At 42.7% G+C, this 22,876-nt stretch overlaps 1 protein-coding gene across 5 annotated transcripts in view; it reads right to left on the reverse strand.

Annotated features, from left to right (window-relative positions):
- Positions 1–22,876, reverse strand: part of LOC124117182 (protein turtle homolog A-like) — a 407,202-nt gene that overhangs the window by 31,992 nt on the left and 352,334 nt on the right. For 4 of the 5 annotated variants that reach the window (XM_048398559.1, XM_048398557.1, XM_048398561.1 and 1 more), the window contains 4 exons: positions 10,710–10,997; positions 8,930–9,208; positions 7,745–7,753; positions 5,151–5,266 (listed from right to left, as the gene is read on the reverse strand). In XM_048398559.1, coding sequence (XP_048254516.1) covers positions 5,151–5,266; positions 7,745–7,753; positions 8,930–9,208; positions 10,710–10,997 — 692 coding nt within the window. The remainder of the gene's footprint in view (positions 1–5,150; positions 5,267–7,744; positions 7,754–8,929; positions 9,209–10,709; positions 10,998–22,876) is intronic. The other variant, XM_048398558.1, reaches the window with a different exon arrangement.

Below are 22,876 nucleotides of genomic sequence, written 5' to 3' on the forward strand. Positions count from 1 at the left end.
GTTAAAAGCAAACCATGATTGCCTTCGACCTGCGGACATGACAGACCGTGTTAAAAAGCAAACCATGATTGCCTTGGACCTGCGGACATGACAGACAGTGTTAAAAGCAAACCATGATTGCCTTGGACCTGCGGACATGGAAGACAGTGTTAAAGAGCAAACCATGATTGCCTTGGATCTGCGGACATGACAGACAGTGTTAAAAGCAAACCATGATTGCCTTGGACCTGCGGACATGACAGACAGTGTTAAAAAGCAAACCATGATTGCCTTGGACCTGCGGACATGACAGAGAGTGTTAACAAGCAAACCATGATTGCCTTGGACCTGCGGACATGACAGACAGTGTTAAAAGAAAACCATGATTGCCTTGGACCTGCGGACATGACAGACAATGTTAAAAGCAAACCATGATTGCCTTGGATCTGCGGACATGACAGACAGTGTTAAAAGCAAACCATGATTGCCTTGGATCTGCGGACATGACAGACAGTGTTAAAAGAAAACCATGATTGCCTTGGACCTGCGGACATGACAGACAGTGTTAAAGAGCAAACCATGATTGCCTTGGATCTGCGGACATGACAGACAGTGTTAAAAGCAAACCATGATTGCCTTGGATCTGCGGACATGGCAGACAGTGTTAAAAGAAAACCATGATTGCCTTGGACCTGCGGACATGACAGACAGTGTTAAACAGCAAACCATGATTGCCTTGGACCTGCGGACATGACAGACAGTGTTAAAAAGCAAACCATGATTGCCTTGGACCTGCGGACATGACAGACAGTGTTAAAAGAAAACCATGATTGCCTTGGACCTGCGGACATGACAGACAGTGTTAAAAAGCAAACCATGATTGCCTTGGACCTGCGGACATGACAGACAGTGTTAAAGAGCAAACCATGATTGCCTTGGACCTGCGGACATGACAGACAGTGTTAAAAAGCAAACCATGATTGCCTTGGACCTGCGGACATGACAGACAGTGTTAAAAAGCAAACCATGATTGCCTTGGACCTGCGGACATGACAGACAGTGTTAAAAGCAAACCATGATTGCCTTGGACCTGCGGACATGACAGACAGTGTTAAAAAGCAAACCATGATTGCCTTGGACCTGCGGACATGACAGACAGTGTTAAACAGCAAACCATGATTGCCTTGGACCTGCGGACATGACAGACAGTGTTAAACAGCAAACCATGATTGCCTTGGACCTGCGGACATGACAGACAGTGTTAAAAAGCAAACCATGATTGCCTTGGACCTGCGGACATGACAGACAGTGTTAAACAGCAAACCATGATTGCCTTGGACCTGCGGACATGACAGACAGTGTTAAAAAGCAAACCATGATTGTCTTGGACCTGCGGACATGACAGACAGTGTTAAAAAGCAAACCATGATTGCCTTGGACCTGCGGACATGACAGACAGTGTTAAAAAGCAAACCATGATTGCCTTGGACCTGCGGACATGACAGACAGTGTTAAAAAGCAAACCATGATTGCCTTGGACCTGCGGACATGACAGACAGTGTTAAAAAGCAAACCATGATTGCCTTGGACCTGCGGACATGGCAGACAGTGTTAAACAGCAAACCATGATTGCCTTGGACCTGCGGACATGGCAGACAGTGTTAAACAGCAAACCATGATTGCCTTGGACCTGCGGACATGACAGACCGTGTTAAACAGCAAACCATGATTGCCTTGGACCTGCGGACATGGCAGACAGTGTTAAACAGCAAACCATGATTGCCTTGGACCTGCGGACATGGCAGACAGTGTTAAACAGCAAACCATGATTGCCTTGGACCTGCGGACATGACAGACCGTGTTAAACAGCAAACCATGATTGCCTTGGACCTGCGGACATGGCAGACAGTGTTAAACAGCAAACCATGATTGCCTTGGACCTGCGGACATGGCAGACAGTGTTAAACAGCAAACCACGATTGCCTTGGACCTGCGGACATGACAGACAGTGTTAAAAAGCAAACCATGATTGCCTTGGATCTGCGGACATGACAGACAGTGTTAAAAGAAAACCATGATTGCCTTGGACCTGCGGACATGACAGACAGTGTTAAAAGCAAACCATGATTGCCTTGGACCTGCGGACATGACAGACAGTGTTAAAAAGCAAACCATGATTGCCTTGGACCTGCGGACATGACAGACAGTGTTAAAAGCAAACCATGATTGCCTTGGACCTGCGGACATGGAAGACAGTGTTAAAGAGCAAACCATGATTGCCTTGGATCTGCGGACATGACAGACAGTGTTAAAAGAAAACCATGATTGCCTTGGACCTGCGGACATGACAGACAGTGTTAAAAGCAAACCATGATTGCCTTGGACCTGCGGACATGACAGACCGTGTTAAAAAGCAAACCATGATTGCCTTGGACCTGCGGACATGACAGACAGTGTTAAAAGCAAACCATGATTGCCTTGGACCTGCGGACATGGAAGACAGTGTTAAAGAGCAAACCATGATTGCCTTGGATCTGCGGACATGACAGACAGTGTTAAAAGCAAACCATGATTGCCTTGGACCTGCGGACATGACAGACAGTGTTAAAAAGCAAACCATGATTGCCTTGGACCTGCGGACATGACAGAGAGTGTTAACAAGCAAACCATGATTGCCTTGGACCTGCGGACATGACAGACAGTGTTAAAAGAAAACCATGATTGCCTTGGACCTGCGGACATGACAGACAGTGTTAAAAGCAAACCATGATTGCCTTGGATCTGCGGACATGACAGACAGTGTTAAAAGCAAACCATGATTGCCTTGGATCTGCGGACATGACAGACAGTGTTAAAAGAAAACCATGATTGCCTTGGACCTGCGGACATGACAGACAGTGTTAAAGAGCAAACCATGATTGCCTTGGATCTGCGGACATGACAGACAGTGTTAAAAGCAAACCATGATTGCCTTGGATCTGCGGACATGGCAGACAGTGTTAAAAGAAAACCATGATTGCCTTGGACCTGCGGACATGACAGACAGTGTTAAACAGCAAACCATGATTGCCTTGGACCTGCGGACATGGCAGACAGTGTTAAAAAGCAAACCATGATTGCCTTGGACCTGCGGACAAGGCAGACAGTGTTAAAAAGCAAACCATGATTGCCTTGGACCTGCGGACATGACAGACAGTGTTAAAAAGCAAACCATGATTGCCTTGGACCTGCGGACAAGGCAGACAGTGTTAAACAGCAAACCATGATTGCCTTGGACCTGCGGACATGACAGACAGTGTTAAAGAGCAAACCATGATTGCCTTGGACCTGCGGACATGACAGACAGTGTTAAAAAGCAAACCATGATTGCCTTGGACCTGCGGACATGACAGACAGTGTTTTAAAAGCAAACCATGATTGCCTTGGACCTGCGGACATGACAGACAGTGTTAAAAAGCAAACCATGATTGCCTTGGACCTGCGGACATGACAGACAGTGTTAAAGAGCAAACCATGATTGCCTTGGATCTGCGGACATGGCAGACAGTGTTAAACAGCAAACCATGATTGCCTTGGACCTGCGGACATGACAGACAGTGTTAAAAGCAAACCATGATTGCCTTGGACCTGCGGACATGACAGACAGTGTTAAAAAGCAAACCATGATTGCCTTGGACCTGCGGACATGGCAGACAGTGTTAAAAAGCAAACCATGATTGCCTTGGACCTGCGGACATGGCAGACAGTGTTAAACAGCAAACCATGATTGCCTTGGACCTGCGGACATGACAGACCGTGTTAAAGAGCAAACCATGATTGCCTTGGACCTGCGGACATGGCAGACAGTGTTAAAAAGCAAACCATGATTGCCGTATCATGCTTGTCGTAAGAAGCTCATGATGTCAATCACAGCCATTTAGCTTGAATATTGCTGAGAGCGGCATTAAACAACAAACAAACAAACATGAGAGTGAGTGAGTGGGAGTGAGTGAGAGCGTGAGCGAGCGAATGAGTGAGTCCCCATAATGAAGTAAGTATTGTCAGGACCTATTATCATCTAGTCTCTCAAATGAACATATTTTACAGAAAAAAAACAGTTGTTAAATTACAATTATGAAATATAATAAAAAGGAGCCCACAGACTTTCTTTCTTTATTTTCAGATACTGCATTAATTTAGACTTGCATGGGCTGTATTGGATATATTCGTTTATTTCTTAAATGAGATTTCAACATTATGTACAGCCTTTTTGAGGATGGTAAAATGTACAAGCTTAAAAAGATTTACCCGTATTTAAATAATGATGACTCCTTGAATGCATTTGACCTCGTCAATGTCAGACATGTCATTTTATGAAAAGGAGGGTTAAGTTTGGTATTTCTTGGATATTCTCACAAATTTCACCTCAATTATCTGTACCTTTTCTCCAATTACGGACTGTGATATCTCTCCTACTTTTGGATGCAATTGCTCGACCATGTATTTATCTACGTTGCCCAGCTACATCTATGGGGAACAACTCACCAGACACTGAAATTGGGTTTAACGGCGCGTTCAAGATTATTGCACTTATATTGCGACGTGTATGTACGTGTGTGTGTGGCTGCTTGTACTAGTCCGGACTGATGCCGATTAATGGTGCTAGCTCACTGAGATACCATGCCTCAGATTAACATGAGTACCCCACTCAGACACTCACTGCCGAGCGCCAGCGAGGGTTACAACAAGTACCATCTTTTAACGCCTTATCTTATTATTACGCGGCCGGGGATTGAACCCCAGACCTTCCGCTCTCCGGGTGGACGCTCTAACGCTTGACCACTGAGGTGGTCTCGTCCAAAATATGACGTCACAAGTCTCATCATACAAAGGAATGCCCACCTGGAATTCTCTGTCCTTACAATGTCTTGTTTATACCAAGAGCCCCCTCAGGTTTTCCCCAACAGAAAATTAGTCCCAAGCGACCTATACTGGTTCCTCGGGGTGACAAATGATCGATGGTGCTGCTTATGGTTTGGTTGATGGTGGAACGATGCTCACAACATCAACCACTGGATTACCTTGTTCAGACTTAATTATTTACAGGACGCCATCATATAGCTGAACATTGCTGAGTGTGGCGTTAAACAAAAAAAAAAAACACAGCTGAAGTGAGAGTTCAAGAAGCCCACCTTCCTCCAGCTGAGCGATGGCTCCGGGGTACCGGTGGCGGAACACGGCAGTACGACAGACTGCCCTGGATTCTTCTGGTAGAGAGGTCTCGGACGGAGGATGAAGTACGGAGGGTCTGAAATTACAACACACTTACTGAAAAACAACACAACAACAGCAGCAGTGTACACATCATTATACTGCAAGAGAAAACGTAACTGTGGAAATACGTCACACCATATTTCCTCTAATAGACGCATCCGGCATTTAATGGGTTTATTCTAGTTCTAGTCACTATTTAACAGATTGTTTATGAATACACTAGTTAGTTTCTAAATTTGGATAATCTGTCTTTCTCATCCTCCCAAAGCAAGGGCGTTAACCGACTATAAAAGTCCAGTTTCTACCCATGCCAAACTAGGCTGGACATCTAGAGTTTCAAGTTGGCTGGACTAACGAGTCAATACGTAGTCAAATCAAAATCGCTAAAAACTGGACATCTGGTTCTTAAACAACATGGATTTCAATGTGCAGATTTTGGTCGACTGCAGGATTTGCAAAGCATGTGTACTGTCAATTGGGCATAAACAGATATTTTGCACATATTTTTATGTTTTTAATCAAGGTGCTCACATTATTTTATACATTTCGCAAAGTAAGAGCCGTCTTTTTACAATAAAGATCTTGATTAGCAATCAGATCGTCTTGACTGGGCGCTGCAATTTCATTTGAGCAAATGCAAGCGATGGAATCTGATTGGTCAATAGGAGAGACATAGGATGGACATAAATCGTAATAGCAACTGGTGGCGCTACGATCGAGCCTGGAAATTCAAGCGTAGTTCGGCAAGAGTGGAAACTGGACTCAAAATAGTCAGTTAACGCCCTTGATTAAGGAAGATGGTCCGTCTAACCTCAGCATGTGAAAGACCATGAGCTTTGTTCCCTAAAACGATCTTAGCACTATGACAATCATACCTCCACGTTAAAGTATTGAGTCATGATTGTTTTCGTGCATTGATCACTTTGAGGAATGAGACTCCGGTGTCTACTGGAAATCCGGGCCCTACTTACTAATCTGGTGTTGACCCACATAATTGAGGACCTGTATCTATATGGGGAAATATGGTATTACTATTCCATTGGTAATTATTTCTGATATCACACAATGGAAACAATAGTGTCGAACCTTGTTGTGTCGAACTTGTGGGGAGCTGGTAAAAAAACTGAGCTATCCAGGGTCTGAGACATCAGGGGAACTTAATGCTTAATTTGGATACTTGAGACTCCCAAATGAGTTCGAGACAACCAGGATTTTGACACATCCTAAGATGGATACAAAAAGGTAGTTTGAAAGAAAAAGAAAGAGGATTAGGCTTTAATGTCTTTAAATATAATAAAAATCTCATTCAATGCACAAAAAATATAGACCAAGAGCAGGAATAGGTAATAGGTAAATAATGAACACTCCACTCAGAGCACAATCCTAAATCTGAAGCTGCTCTCTCTAAAACTTACCTGCAAGATGCTATGTTTAAGATGAAATATTCATACCTGTATATTGTTGGAAAGAGTATTAACATAGTAGATTGATGCAGTTACCCCAAGATTACTTTAAGCACATCTGCAATTTCCAACCTTTTTGCTTGTGAGTGAGTGAGTTGGGTATCGCCGTTTTTAACAGTATTCCAGTTACATCACGGCGTGTCAGCTTAATGTGGGAGGAAAGCCCCAAGTGATGCAGGTCTCAGACGTTTACCACTTCAGTTACACCCACGAACACGGGTATGGTACTGACAATCCTAGAAACCTAATCGGGGTGAACCGGGATTCGAACCCACAATCTGGCGTGCCCAAGGGGCGCAATTCTGCACAGCGAATCGCGGCATGTAGACGACTGGGCCACCCGTGCCCCTTTTTGCTTGTGTGGTTGTACTGCTACACATGTTTATAAATCTTTAAAGATTGTCTAAAGAACGACAATGCATGATGATTGTAAAGCAGAATGCTGATGATTTCAATGCTGTAGAGATTAAAATGAGATGACAGGAAGAAGTCCACTGAAAAAAATCAGAATGAGTGGAGAGAAATAACAAAGAAATGAGGGAGATTGAAGGCAAAAATAACATTTGCAAGAGGCTCAACATGAAGAAAGGGGGCGCATTTAGACAGATTTCTGAGGCCTCTCTTAATGCCTTTGTCTACAAATTCCTGTTTGTTAAAAGAGCTGAAGTGTCAGTGGTCAAAACAACTTGCCAGAATCGTGATACTGGGATAACTTATCAAGATGAGAAATGGCGGGCATTTGCAACATAGCATTTTAAAAACGCAGGATAAAAAAAATGGCAACTGCTTTGAAACTACAGAGCTGCACCTACCATCTTATAAATAACGACTTATCTTCAAATAAAACAATTTCCTCGACAGAAAGTACTGACAGTACTGTACCCGAAGCTAGGGTACAACGCAAGAGTTCAAACTGACGTGAATTAACAGATATAACCTAGCTATGAAAGCAAGGGTGACCACTCCAGTTGGAAGCATTGCACACAGGATATAGGTGGCGTTACAAGACGTTACAATGCACAACAGACAAAGTAGGTGGCGCTTCTTACCCGGTACATCTGTGTCACAATATGGAAGCGTTAATACAAAATAGTCATCAATGACTCACATTTGCAGGTCACAAAGGTATCACAACATGTCCTGAGGATCACACGAAAATATCAGTGTCTGTCTGTGTGTCTAGCACATGCTCTCAGCCGACTTGGGTGAGAAATAAGGACCCACCTACATAGCTAAAGCATGCAACACACGGTGACAAACCATCTTGTATGAAAGTGAAAAGATCAAATTGAAGACTAGCTAAGTCCTATGACTGTTGGTCAGGCATAACAGTGCTGTACTGTGAAATTGTGAAATGACTTCTAAAACTATCATAAGTCTGGTGATCCAACAGGTGGGAAAATATTTACCATGAATATTTGAAAAGAAAATATCAATTCATAGATCATCATTCATATGAAATGAGATTAATCCCTATTTTAATCGGAACTGAATTTAACTATGAGGGATTAACACTTTCGGAATGTCTACTCAACAAGATAAATCTCTCCAAAAGTCAACATTAATTTATATCCATACTTTTTTTAGTTTTGCTCACATGATTGTTAGTGACAAATCTATTAAAAGGGAAAGTATTTGTGCTAAAATCCATCAAGGATTGAAGTTTATTTTTCCAAAACCTGATTTCAGATACAAAAACGCTTGATCATGTGTCCAAATCTGGTTAGAATGGATTCTGGTTTTTAAATTATAATGGAAACGATGTAATCAGTGCTTGTTTTGATGAAACTTGGAACGGAACAGGCACAACATCCACATGCTCCTAACATGCTCTGGAACAATCTATGTAAAAGAGCATCATTAAAAGTCTACGTTTGCATTAGTGACGCAATCAGCTTTACGGAAACCCTTTGACCTTGTAACATCAGTGACAACCAGGCTGTTCAGAAATATATAAAAACTACAAATATTTATTTTTCATATACACACCTCAAAACTAACATCTGAAACCGTTATCAAAATTTCTTTGATACAAATCTTATCTGAGCTCATTGTGGGAAATCATATTTAAAAAGAAGAAAAAATCCTGTCATCACACAATCACTGAAATGACAAAACTTATTCTGGTGCAACTTAAAATTTCACGATTTGTACTAAATATGTATCATGCGAGTCTAGGACGACTACCTTCCAGCTGCATTCCAACTGCCGATACTTACAATGTTGTATCTCACCTCTAACAATAACCTGCACGTGTGGCGACGTCTCCCCGCGACCCAGCAGACTGACCGGGGTGCAGCTGTAGCTGCCACTGTCCAGCAGCGTCACGTTACGGATCACAAGCGTGCCATTGGTCAGAATAGCCATACGGTTCGTGCCGTCCAAGATCATGGCATCCTTCGTCCATATCGTCGACGTCATCGAAGGATTGGCATCAACTGGACAGTCGATCTTTTCACGAAAACCTTTAGCCCATGTTAGCTGGCTTGGCATGGGAAGAACCTTTGGAAAATCTGAAGAAAAGTAATTGTGACATCGAAACTCATTAATACAGTCTCACATCAATAGATTTACTAACACATAAAACATGCAGGAAATTCAAATACATGGTAAGGGAAATAACTCTTGAGAGAGAGGGCCTTTTTTTCACACTAAGGAGTGAGTGAGTGAGTGAGTGTTATGGTTTTACGCCGCTTTTAGCAATATTCCAGCATATCACGGCGGGGGACACCAGAAATGGGCTTCACACAATCGAACCCGGGTCTTCGGCGTGACGAGCGAACGCTTTAACCACTAGGCTACCCGACCGCCCCACACAAAGGAGTGAGAGAGTGAGTATGGTTTAAGCAATATTCCGCCGGGGAACGCCAGAAATGGGCTTCGCACATTGTGTCCATGTGGGAATCAAACCCAGGTCTTCGGCATGAAAAGCGAACACTTTAATTACTGGCCACCCCACCACCCCTCACACAAAGGAAGAATGGATAGACGATGACTGTGGATTGGTGAGAAATATGGACACTTAGATGTTATAAAATTAAAGAATCATATTTGACATACATTTGTAGAAGTAGGAATAAATATTTAGAGAATCTCACCAAGTGTCTTCTGAAATCAAATGCATTAACACGAGAGTTGAAACATTCGATCTCAATGGCATGAGGGTGGGATTCTAAAGATTCTTTCAACTTTTTCAGCTTGAAAACAGTAATAACAAGTGTTAAATGTACAGCTAACCAGCTTCAGTGGCAGAGAGATTAGTGATGTCATTTGACTGTGATGTCATGGTAACAGATGATGTCACAATGGTCGAAGCATTGTGATGCAGTTTCTGTGTAGCAATACATCTCCTCGGAAAATTATCACTTGATTTCATCCAAGCAATATCTCCTGTGGAAGCCAGTGTTGGGTGATATAACGCACTATACTACCTGGAGTAAAGATCGAGGTGGTGTGATGACTTATACACGAGATATTTTCATGAAATTGTGTGCTAAGTCTTTACTACAAAAAAGAATCCCCAAAAATATTACCGGTAATGATCCTTAACCTTTTCAGTTCAGTATAAAAATTTCAAGCATCGCACATTGTACAGGACAATTTGTTAGCCCTGTTGTTACAGAGCATATTTGTCACACCGAAGCCCCGGGTTCGACAGCCCAGATTGGTTTGTTTGTTTGTTGTTTAAAAAATGCTGCACTTAGCGATATCCCAACAATATGACATCACGCTGTAAATAATTGCGTTGGGACCAGACAATCCAGTGATTGACATCATGAGCATCGATCCATGCAATTGCATCAACAAGGTCAGTGAGGCTGACCACCCAATCCCGCTAGTTGCCTCTTATGACAAGCATGGTCGCCTCTTACGGCAAGTATGGGTTGCTCTACTCTACCCCGGATCTTCACAGGTCCAGTTTGGTAGAATGTGTGAAGAACAATCCAAGCGTTCCTCACGATGATATTGCTGGAATATTGTACTAAACACTCCACTCATACATTGTCAACTCACATGTAACATTGAGATATGCCGATGCTTCATCTTCTCCGATGCCGTTGCTAGGGCGACACATGTACCAGGCCATGTCATCTTTGATGACGGAGGAGATGAGTAGGCTCCCATCCAGACTGATGCTGATCCGGCCCACCTGGAAGCCTGGCAGAGTCTCCACGTCAATGCCCTCCTTGAACCAGCTGTACGTGATGTTGTTGGGGTAGGCCTCTGCACCACACGAAAACTTTATCCTTTGTCCTTCGATGGCGGTGAGGTTGTGGGGCAGTACCATGATGTAGGGGCCGCCTGAAACAACATCAACACAGTCAGCAACATCAACACATTCAGCAACATCAACACATTCAGCAACATCAACACAGTCAGCAACATCAACACATTCAGCAACATCAACACATTCAGCAACATCAACACATTCAGCAACATCAACACATTCAGCAACATCAACACATTCAGCAACATCAACACATTCAGCATCATCAACACATTCAGCAACATCAACACATTCAGCAACATCAACACATTCAGCAACATCAACACATTCAGCAACATCAACACAGTCAGCAACATCAACACATTCAGCAACATCAACACATTCAGCATCATCAACACATTCAGCATCATCAACACATTCAGCAACATCAACACATTCAGCAACATCAACACATTCAGCAACATCAACACATTCAGCAACATCAACACATTCAGCATCATCAACACATTCAGCAACATCAACACATTCAGCATCATCAACACATTCAGCAACATCAACACATTCAGCAACATCAACACATTCAGCAACATCAACACATTCAGCAACATCAACACATTCAGCAACATCAACACAGTCAGCAACATCAACACAGTCAGCAACTACTCATGCTACTGACACATTCAGCAACATCAACACATTCAGCAACTACCATATATCGCTGTGTATAAGGCGAGTTTTTTGTACCTAAAATGAGGGGGCTAAGAAGGGGGGTCGTCTTATACACGGAGTCGAAGATCTCACATTTTTTTCCACTGGCGATGTCAACCGGCGTCAGATAGCCAGCCCAGCATTTGACAATAACACTTCGCATTTCGTCCTAAATAACTGTTCCAATAACTATTTCCATACATAAACATGATTTGTATCTCTTTTCCTTGAATAAAGTTTAATAATTTCTGCAAATAAAGTTGAAATGACCCTCGCCTCGATGCAGATTGGCAAACCACCTGACACGGTAAAACAATCAACATCCGTGAGTAGAGAGCCGGAAGTACCGGTAAGCATTTGCATATTGCCCGGTACTGACACATTACATGGACGGGAAAACAGAATCATACAGTAGAGTCCAACTGGTGGTAGGGTCTCATTTCCACTATCAGGTCTTGTAGACTCCGATATGATTCATACCCTACCTGGCTCAGGGTATGTGCATGGTATGATACATGTCACACTATCTGATCACACGTATCACAACATCGTGTCAAGGATATGATACATGTCGCACTATCTGGTCAAGGGTATGACACATGTCACAATATCCGGTCAAGGGTATGACACATGTCACAATGTCAGGTCAAGGGTGTGACACATGTCACAATATCTGGTCAAGGGTATGACACATGTCACAATATCTGGTCAAGGGTATGACACATGTCACAATACCTGGTCACACATATCACAATAACTGGTCACAGATACAGTGAATCTATCTGCGACTATGTTGGGAAAAGTAAGATGGCTGCATCGGAAACAACAACAGAATGAGTTTACAACTGCAAAACCTATTTCTAAATACTGTTTCACATGGTGAGATTTACTCCACCCTTACATTTGAGTCCTACACATACTGCAGCAGCCTATCAAGTGTAAATATTATTTCTTTCATTTGAAGGATGAATTAGAAGGAAATTACTTTCTCCTAGCGGTGTGTAGCGTTAATGTAAGTGAGTAGTCCGCCCCGCTAGGTGGCGTTAAACTGGGGTACTTAAGGAGTGTGAAGATTTGAATTGTTCATTCTCGCTCTAAGTGCAAGCACGGCCATTGGATTATTCTATTTCTCGGCCGTGCAACGCACAGCGTGTTCCATTCTTAAGAGTGTTGTTGTAATGTTGTGTAACTGTTGGGCATAGGAGAAATACTTCCACACATAACGTGGCAGTCAGGGGAAATAACTCTTCAAGGTCTGAGTATATGAGGGGTGGGTTATTCTTCACTGTCACAGCATGGGTCTTGATTTACTGATAGGGGTGGTGGGTACCTGGAGCTTAATGAGTTTGTTCGTCACATCGAAGACCCGGGTTCGATTCCCGACATGGGTACAATGTGTGAAGCCCATTTCTGGTGTCCCCCGCCATAATATTGCTGGAATATTGCTGAAAGCAGCGTAAAACCACACTCACTTATCGTACTTATAGTTACAAGCATTACCAGTCCTGTCAAATATCAAAATAATAAGTTCCAGTAAATCCTTGAAACAAACGGGACACTCATTCGGAGTCATTCCTGTAAACCTGTGGCAGGCACCTAATGTCCTGGGATATTAGGGCTGGGACGGGTAACTCGGGTACTCGGGTCGGGTGGGTCCCGAGTAGACAATGGTAGAACCACAGGACTACTCGGACCCGTGGTTAGTTATGTGATGTATTATATACTTCAGTGTGAAAGACTGAGTTTTTATTTTCTGAAGTTGAGAAAAGTGATATTTTCACTGCAGTGAACATAACACTTGATATTTCACTGCAGTGAACATAGCACCTGATATTTCACTGCAGTGAACATAACACGTTGACGGAACTATGTTGGCCTACACGAGACAGCTCGTACACAAACTGTTGATTTACGTCAGTTCAACGTTGACAAGTCATATAATGACAGATGATCATTTATGTAGTTAATACCGATTCTTACCGTTTGTTATTTTGTTGAAAATGATTTGTATTAAACTGTGAATTTCTCTTCTGATTTGTCAGTCGATACTTTACGTTTCGCAAAGCGCCATTTTGTTACTTGAATTGCGTGTATTCTTTCACTTCGAACAACCATCTCATTGATTTGAAATTTATTTTTTGATGAAGTTGATTTTGTATATAATCATATCCAAATTTATATTAGGGCTGGGATGGGTAACTCGGGTACTCAGGTCGGGTGGGTCCCCGAGTAGACAATGGTAGAACCACAGGACTACCCGTACCCGTGGTTAGTTATGTGATATATTATTTCATGACAAAAAATCACTACAGCTCATGGTAACCAATGATGTCACAATGGTCTGCAAAGCATTGTGATGCAGTTTCATTGCAGCAATATCTTGAAGATATTACTTGATATCTCCTGTGAGAGCCAGTTATGGATGATAAAGAGGGTTCATCACTCACTGAATGTCGGTGGTATCTATGTAACAAATGACATGTCTCACCAACAGGACACGACAACCACGAGATGGATGTGTATCTAAAATATACAGGCATTCCTCCATTGTTATCCTGACCTCGGACATTCCACACATAGTCATACTCTAGGCTTGTGTAGACCTGGGTTAGAATCTGTCTTCAGCAAACCACCTTGTCGTGAGAGGTGACTGACGGGATTGGGTGGTCAACTCACAGACTTGGTTGATCCATGCCATCTTACCCAATTGCGTAGATCGATGCTCATGATATCAACCACTTGTTTAATGGTTTAATGTGGGAGTAGAGTCGCAACACAGCTGCTGCTTTAAACAATGAAAACAAACCTGTTGAATTAAGTTTTGTTTGTTTGTTGTTTAACGCCGCACTCAGCAATATTCCAGCTGTATGACGGCAGTCTGGACCTGTCTAGACAATCCAGTGATTAATATCATGAGCATTGATCCGCACAATGCAGATCGATGAGATGCATCAACCAAGACAGCGAGCTTGACCACCCGATCCCGTTAGTTGCCTCTTATGACAAGCATAGTTGCTTTATAAGGCAAGCATGGGTTGCTGAAGACCTATTCTACCCCGGATCTTCACGGGCAAGTGAAAAAAGTTGTGACCTTATAGGCGGATGAAGCTTACTGAAGTGTAAAACACTCATTCCAAAAGATAGAACATGCAAAAGTGTGTTTTTAGACAACCTGATCCTTTGGCATGCAACTCCAACCTGACGCATTTCTAAAGGGTTCCCACGTTATCATACAAACAATAATATTATTATACAAACAATTATAATAATATTCAAAACGAAAGTCCAACACTGAAAATGACCTTTCAAATTTTCCAGGGATAAAAACAATCATAGTTATTCAGGAATTGCCACAAAAATCTAATATTTACAAAACATGTCAATCATGACAAGGAGATGAACATAGATTACTGTAAGCAGCTATTGGGGCCTGCCCTGATAATCGGGTTAGGAACCATCCCCTTGCTGTGGAAAAGTTTCAAGTGTCTTTATTAAGATAATATTATTTAAAAAAACGCTATTAAGATAACATTAAGAACATAACATCCCATCATTCCTTTAAGTAGCTGGAATGATCTTAATTTATAATGAAGTACTCAAGAGCTTAACTGGTACAATTTTCCTATCCTTCTGACACATCACCACCACCACCATCATCATCGTCATCATCGTCATCATCATCATCATCATCATCATCATCATCACCATCGTCATCATCATCACCACCACCATCCTCATTTATTTTTACACAAAACATGTCATATAGTTGACACTTAAATCATGCCTCATCCCCAGTGATTAAGTTACCACACAACCAAGGCAACTTTGACTTTGTAAATCTTTCACTGATTATCCTTTCCCTACAACTCTGACGAATCACTTACACTTCAAATTTAATGCCCCTCAACCCATAGAAAATGAAACCCAACACACCAAAAGATCACAAAAAGAAAATATTCTAATAATCCCGTCTAAAGTCCCTGTGAAGTGGCCTGACAGTCGAGTGTAACAGTTGTCAATGAAGTGAACACAATATCTATCCCCTGGCTTTCAATGCACTAGCCGGTTCCCATCTTGACATACAAGCCCTGTACAAAGGCTGAAGACAGTGAAACGCTCACATACACCCAGTCTTCACAACGCCCGTGTGTACTTGTGTTCATGCAAAGACTTCACAGGCAGCTCGGGACATTGAACAGTGCAAAAAATGTAGTCAAATACACCCTATCTGAAGGCCATTCCGAAGTGATTGGCTTCTAATTCACATTAAATTAACATCACTAATCTCTCTGCCACTGAATCTGGTTATCCGTACATTTCACACACAAGGAGATGATTATTAATGTTTACAAACTGAAAAAGGATTGTTTGATAGGCATTACTTAGAGTGAGTGAGTGAGTATGGTTTAACGCCGCTTTTAGCAATATTCCAGCAATATCACGGCGGGGGACACCAGAAATGGGCTTCACACATTGTACCCATGTCGGGAATCGAACCCGGGTCTTCGGCGTGACGAGCGAACGCTTTAACCACTAGGCTACCCGACCACCCCGGCATTACTTAGAAGTTGACGGATGACAAAGTAGACACAACTTATGGATTAACAACTTCTTTAACAAGGTGACATTTCGGTATAGATCCTAATACCATTGTCAGTCTTGCTTGACAACGGACAAAAGATCCATACCGAAACATCGCCTTTCCAGTATTAAAGAAGTTGTTATCCATAAAATGTGACTACTTTGTGAAAAAAGTTGGAACAATGATTTTGGATGACTTTTCATCTCAACCTTGTGTCGTTGAACATCAAATATGTGAACACTTGTTTTGGAGTTTTAAACCTTTATCAACTGAAATCAAAAGACACTCAGTGATAGTCTCTACACATCAACCATATCTCCAGCACAACAGATTGTGTAATACAGTTGAGAGAGGCACGACGATCTGCTGTCGTGAAGTCCACAGCAGCGGTAGACCTGGAGCTACTCTACCTTGTACTACACAGCATAGTTGTCATACTTCAATAGTGACATCACCACATTTAAACCAGGCCAGGATTATATTTGTCATGCCCCAAGGCTATTACACCTGTCAAGCAATATATATATACACACCCGCTTACCCTGTAACTGAACAGTGGCTGTGTGGGACACAGTGGCTGTGTGGGACACAGTGGCCCCGGTACAAGGGCTGTATATGGCAGCATTACATGGTATATGGCAGCATTACATGGTATATGGCAGCGTATGCGTGGTATATGGCAGCGTATACGTGGTATATTGCAGTGTATATGGCAGTGTATACATGGTATATGGCAGCGTATGCGTGGTATAAGGCAGTGTATACATGGTACATGGCAGCGTATGCGTGGTATATGGCAGTGTACACATGATATATGGAAGCGTATGCGTGGTATATGGCAGCTGTACTTGGTATATGGCAGCGTTACATGGTATATGGAGGCGTATACGTGGTATATGGCAGTGTATACGGCAGTGTTACATGGTATATGGCAGCGTATGCGTGGTATATGGCAGCGTATACGTGGTAGATGGCAGCGTATACGTGGTATATGGCAGCGTTACATGGTAGATGGCAGCGTATATGTGGTATATGGCCGAGTTACATGGTTTATGGCAGCGTATACATGGTATATGGCAGCGTTACATGGTTTATGGCAGTATATGAAGTTTGTACGAACCCAACGTGGTTCAGTAGTTGCCTTCTTGGCTGGTTTCTCATTCTAATTACGTAATAAAGTAATACCTTTGAAACCCTTTTTGGTCTGAGCCATTGTGTCAAATAGAGATCTAACAGAACCAGTAGATTTTTCTTTGTGCTGGTCCCCTGGACCACTGACAAATTTTGGTCAGTGTCTAAAACAAGATGTTGTGGTATTCTCAGTGCGCTGTGAGAAAGTGAGATATGTTGTCTGTATATTTAGGGTAGTCATCACCTGCTAGATTTATATATATTCCTAAACTTTGATAGGGATAAACAGATATGTCATTCAATAAAACATACACTTGATATATGATGAGTGAGTGAGCCTCAGAGACAAATGAAGTATTTTTCTCTAAACTGAAAAATTCCACCTCTTTTACATATAAACATTCAAGCTGTTAAGTCAAAATCCGGGGTAGAATAGGTCTTCAGCAACCCATGCTTGCCATAAAAGGCGACTATGCTTGTCGTAAAAGGCGACTGACGGGGTCGGGTGGTCAGGCCCGCTGACTTGGTTGATTCATGTCATTGTATCCCAAATGCGTGGATCGATGCTCATGATGTCAATCACTGGATTGTCCAGACTCGAATATTTACAGACCGCCGTCATATAGCTGAAATATTGCTGAGTTTGTCGTTAAACAACAAACAACACACACACAAAAGAGTTAAGATGCTTATTGTTCACACATTCATACTAAATTCCCAAGTGTGCTGATTTCATTTACATGGGCTTATCCCGATCAAGGGTCATTTCCTTCTCGTAATGTCCTTGGCAAATATTATTGGACCGATTAGTCCTGACAGAAGCACACAGGGATGTGTCCTCTAGGGCTGGGACGATACACCAACTGTACAATCAGATATGTATCACGATACCTTGTTCATGATCACCTTGTTCATGATCACGATACTTGATGTGCTCTTATCTGTGGCGTGTAAGCCATCTCTTTCATAGACAGGATGGCCAAATACCAGCACAATGACGATCTACAGTTGGCAGTGTCAGTATGGCGCAGTGGGTGAAAATATTCATGTTTTCACTACTAATTTTCACTTCTAATTAGTGTTTTGTGAAATTGTTATTAATGCAAAAATTTAAAGTAAAAATCTATATTTTTTACTGAGTGTGCGACTGTGATCGATACTTGTATCAAGAAGTTAAAAATCACGATCCACGGATGCACGGTGTATCATCCGACTGCTAGTGTCCTCACCCCAGGACAACCACCACCTTCTAGCCTTGTCATTTCAAGAGGCCCTGCACTACGTTAAGAACACGATCAAACCATTCTCAAAGCGGCAGTGCGGGACACCATGTTTTTATCCATACCACGAACCATCTTCAAAACAGCCTTGCGATCAGGACATGCTATGAAAATTTCCAGTTTTGAAAGTGCCCAGAGTTATTTCCTCCTAGTGTGTTTGATTATTAGTGCACAAAAACAACAAAAGATAGCCTCTTCCTTCACCAGACCTGATGCTCCGAGCTGCAGATCAAGGTCTCGGTGAGCACCGGACTCCAATCACGTCCCAACCCAACTTAAGATCTTGCTCCATGTTGTCGGCATGTACAAACACATCTCATGCCAAGCACCGACACTAAACTTGGAGAAATAATGATAAATATAAACAGTCTTGTCCCTAAAGGATTCACAAAGAATGTTTATCCAGTAAACATCTCATCTATTTCTCTAATTCTTTTTCATACCTGTAAGTTGATCAGCAATTTGTATCTTGTTTTAAAAAATATGTTTAAAACAATAATTTCAGATTGCATGGTTGACAGAAATGGTTAATACATGATATTGACTTGCAGTCCTATATTCTAACTGTTCTTCTAATAGGGAGTGAGTGAGTATGGTTTTATGCCGCTTTTAGCAATATTCCAGCAATATCATGACGGGGGACACCAGAAATGGGCTTCACACATTGTACCTATGTCGGGAATTGAATCGGGTCTTCGGCGTGACGAGCGAACGCTTTAACCACTTGGCTACCCGACCGCCCTGTTCTTATAAAAATGTGTAAACAAATTTCACTTTACTTTCAACATAGGGGCAATGTGACAAGCTTGGAGTCCAACAATTGCTGGATTATTGCTAAATGTGCACTAAAAGCTCAATCCTTCTCTACCCTGTGCTAATCATGTCCAGAAATGTGAAATCAATGTGTCTAAACCACGGTTTTATTCCAACATATGAAATCACTCACTCCAAGTCAATGAGGAACACTATTTGACTGACACATCCCCTGATAATTCAACAGACTCACACACTCACTCGAATCGTGAAGCTCCGGGGTAATATAGGTCTTCAGCAACCCATGCTTGCCATAAAAGGTGACTATGCTTGTCGTAAAAGGTGACAAACAGGATCGGGTGGTCAGGCTCGCTGACTTGGTTGATGCATGTCATCGATCCCAATTGCGTGGATCAATGCTCATGATGTCAATCACTGGATTGTCTGGTCCAGGCTCGATTATTTACAGACCGCTGTCCTACAGCTGTAATATTGCTGAGTGCGGCGTTAAAAAACAAACAAACACTCATTCACTCACTCACTCATCCACACACCCGACCGTCCACTCACTAACTTGTCCCATCCCCATCATATTGGCACTCAGTTACAAATACATCTTCAGAGTAATATCCGTTTTATTTCCTGTTTTAAAGGTGAGGTGAGGTGAAATTGGGTTTAACGTCGCGTCCAAGATTATTGCACTTATATAGCGACGTGCATGCATGTGTGTGTGTGTGTGGCTGCTTGTACTAGTCCGGACTGATGACGATTTATAGTGCTAGCTCACTGAGATACCATGCTGCAGTTTAACATGAATACCCAACTCAGACACAGTATACTGACTCCGAGCCGACCAGTCCTTGTTTTAGCCCCTTAATGCTGAGCGTCAGACAGGGTAACAACAAGTACCATCTTTTAACGTCTTTTGGTATGACGCGGACGGGGATCGAACCCCGGACCTTCCGCTCTCCGGGGGGACGCTCTACCACAAGACCACGGAGGCGGCCGTATTGTTTTAAAGGACAAATTGTTTATTGCTTGACACCCTTGAAACAAACCTAAACTGATGTGACACCACAATGCAGCCCGCCTCCCAGGTGAACACACTGCTGTCAGATATATCGGCCGCACTCAGCTCTAAATACAACTACCTGAGTAATATAACTATTATTTGGACTTTTTCACATTTCCCCTCAAAGGTATTTTGCAAACAATAGTCAAGAATGTGACTTGACTGAGAAAAAGATCAACGATTCAATGCCTCGCCTCCCAAGTGGGCACATTTGTTATATCAATTGGGCAATCTTCTCCCAATACGTTCTCCCCGGGCAGTAGGATTGTCTTTCTCTTTCTTATTGGACAATTGTTTTTAGGAAGATGTATCAATGTTACGGCAGGGTATGAAACTCCCAAAAATTTCAGCCAGACCACAGGACTGGCTAGCTGAAATACTTGCCAGCCCTGACCAAAACCTGCCTGCCCACTATAATCATATGTTTCTCAGGATAATTTAATTAAAAATATGAAAACTGATTGCTTGTAGCATAAGCGCATCGCTAAATGTTAGGTTGTCTAAAAGTTAATGGGGTTTCTTTTTGGTTACATTCTATCATTCATCTTTACATCTGAATTAATGCTTATCATCGGGAAATATTTAGAATATTTTCACCTATGAAATATAACCCGACCGTCGGGCAGGGGGATTTGAAAATATCTCAGCCCGAGTTCAAATCAACCCGTCTCGGACGGTCGGGCAGGCAGGTATTTCGAACGCTGGTTACGGGGATTGTAGCCCTTACATATTCCACTAATGCACATTTTACCATACTAGATAAAGTGGTTTCTTTCAAAATCAACACATGAAACTTTTTCGATTTCTAAAGAATCTCTAATGAATTTGATACAAAACAACTACTGATGCTTGATTGAAAGAAATGACAATATTTCATGAGCAAGGAATGTCCATGACATCATCAGTACCGTACTCCGACCCCTTAGCTTAATTCAGCATAGTTTCAGCGTAGTTCCAGCATAGCTGAGACGCTCAAGCTGCTCCCTTGATATCAACAAATATCTGCCAACTCTGCCAACAATGGCTGTCTACTCACACAGGTCTTAAAGCCACAAATTACAGCTGGTGTGTGTTTGTCCTCAAATAAACACACCACACAATAATGAAGGGGCTCACTGGACAGCTGACCACAGTCACGGAGAAGGCTTCCAGAAGCACGTGTGACCTTTTGACTGATGTTTACTTTCTAGACTGTCTGAGTTTAATGGTGTATGCATAACGCGCCATAAGATTCGGACCCACGTGCTTGAAAAAGTCTCTGATAGGACCTCACTGTGATGAGGTCTCACTCCGTGACCACTCAATACCCATTTCACAAGCATAAAGTTCTATTCTGCCCTGGAATCTCCAGGTTAGACAAGATTGGGGACCTATTCTGTCCTGGAATCTCCAGGTTAGACAAGATTGGGGACCTATTCTGCCCTGGTATCGCTAGGGTAGACAAGATTGGGGACCTATTCTGCCCTGGAATCTCCAGGTTAGACAAGATTGGGGACCTATTCTGCCCTGGTATCGCCAGGTTAGACAAGATTGGGGACCTATTCTGCCCTGGAATCTCCAGGTTAGACAAGATTGGGGACCTATTCTGCCCTGGAATCTCCAGGGTAGACAAGATTGGGGACCTATTCTGCCCTGGAATCTCCAGGTTAGACAAGATTGGGGACCTATTCTGCCCTGGTATCGCCAGGTTAGACAAGATTGGGGACCTATTCTGCCCTGGTATCGCCAGGTTAGACAAGATTGGGGACCTATTCTGCCCTGGAATCTCCAGGTTAGACAAGATTGGGGACCTATTCTGCCCTGGAATCTCCAGGTTAGACAAGATTGGGGACCTATTCTGCCCTGGAATCTCCAGGTTAGACAAGATTGGGGACCTATTCTGCCCTGGAATCGCTAGGGTAGACAAGATTGGGGACCTATTCTGTCCTGGAATCTCCAGGTTAGACAAGATTGGGGACCTATTCTGCCCTGGAATCTCTAGGGTAGACAAGATTGGGGACCTATTCTGCCCTGGAATCTCCAGGTTAGACAAGATTGGGGACCTATTCTGTCCTGGAATCTCCAGGTTAGACAAGATTGGGGACCTATTCTGCCCTGAAACCGCCAGGTTAGACAAGATTGGGGACCTATTCTGCCCTGGTATCGCCAGGTTAGACAAGATTGGGGACCTATTCTGCCCTGGAACACTCTTATTCTGTCTGGATTTCTCATTAACAAAACAATTAACATCCAGAAGGATTTTGAGTTCGAGTCATGTGCTGTCTGGACATGTATGGTATAAATAACAGTAACACCATGGATATACCATTGGGACACGAGGATATGCCTCTGTGGTTGTTTGATCTGTGACACCCCGTGTCTGCACACTGCCCAGCCGGATCAGGGAACACATACATCCAGCACACTTACTGCTTCTGTTGTAAGCCC

Source organism: Haliotis rufescens, unplaced genomic scaffold, assembly GCF_023055435.1.
Source record: "Haliotis rufescens isolate VD_foot unplaced genomic scaffold, xgHalRufe1.0.p SCAF_18, whole genome shotgun sequence".
Lineage (NCBI taxonomy): Eukaryota > Metazoa > Mollusca > Gastropoda > Lepetellida > Haliotidae > Haliotis > Haliotis rufescens.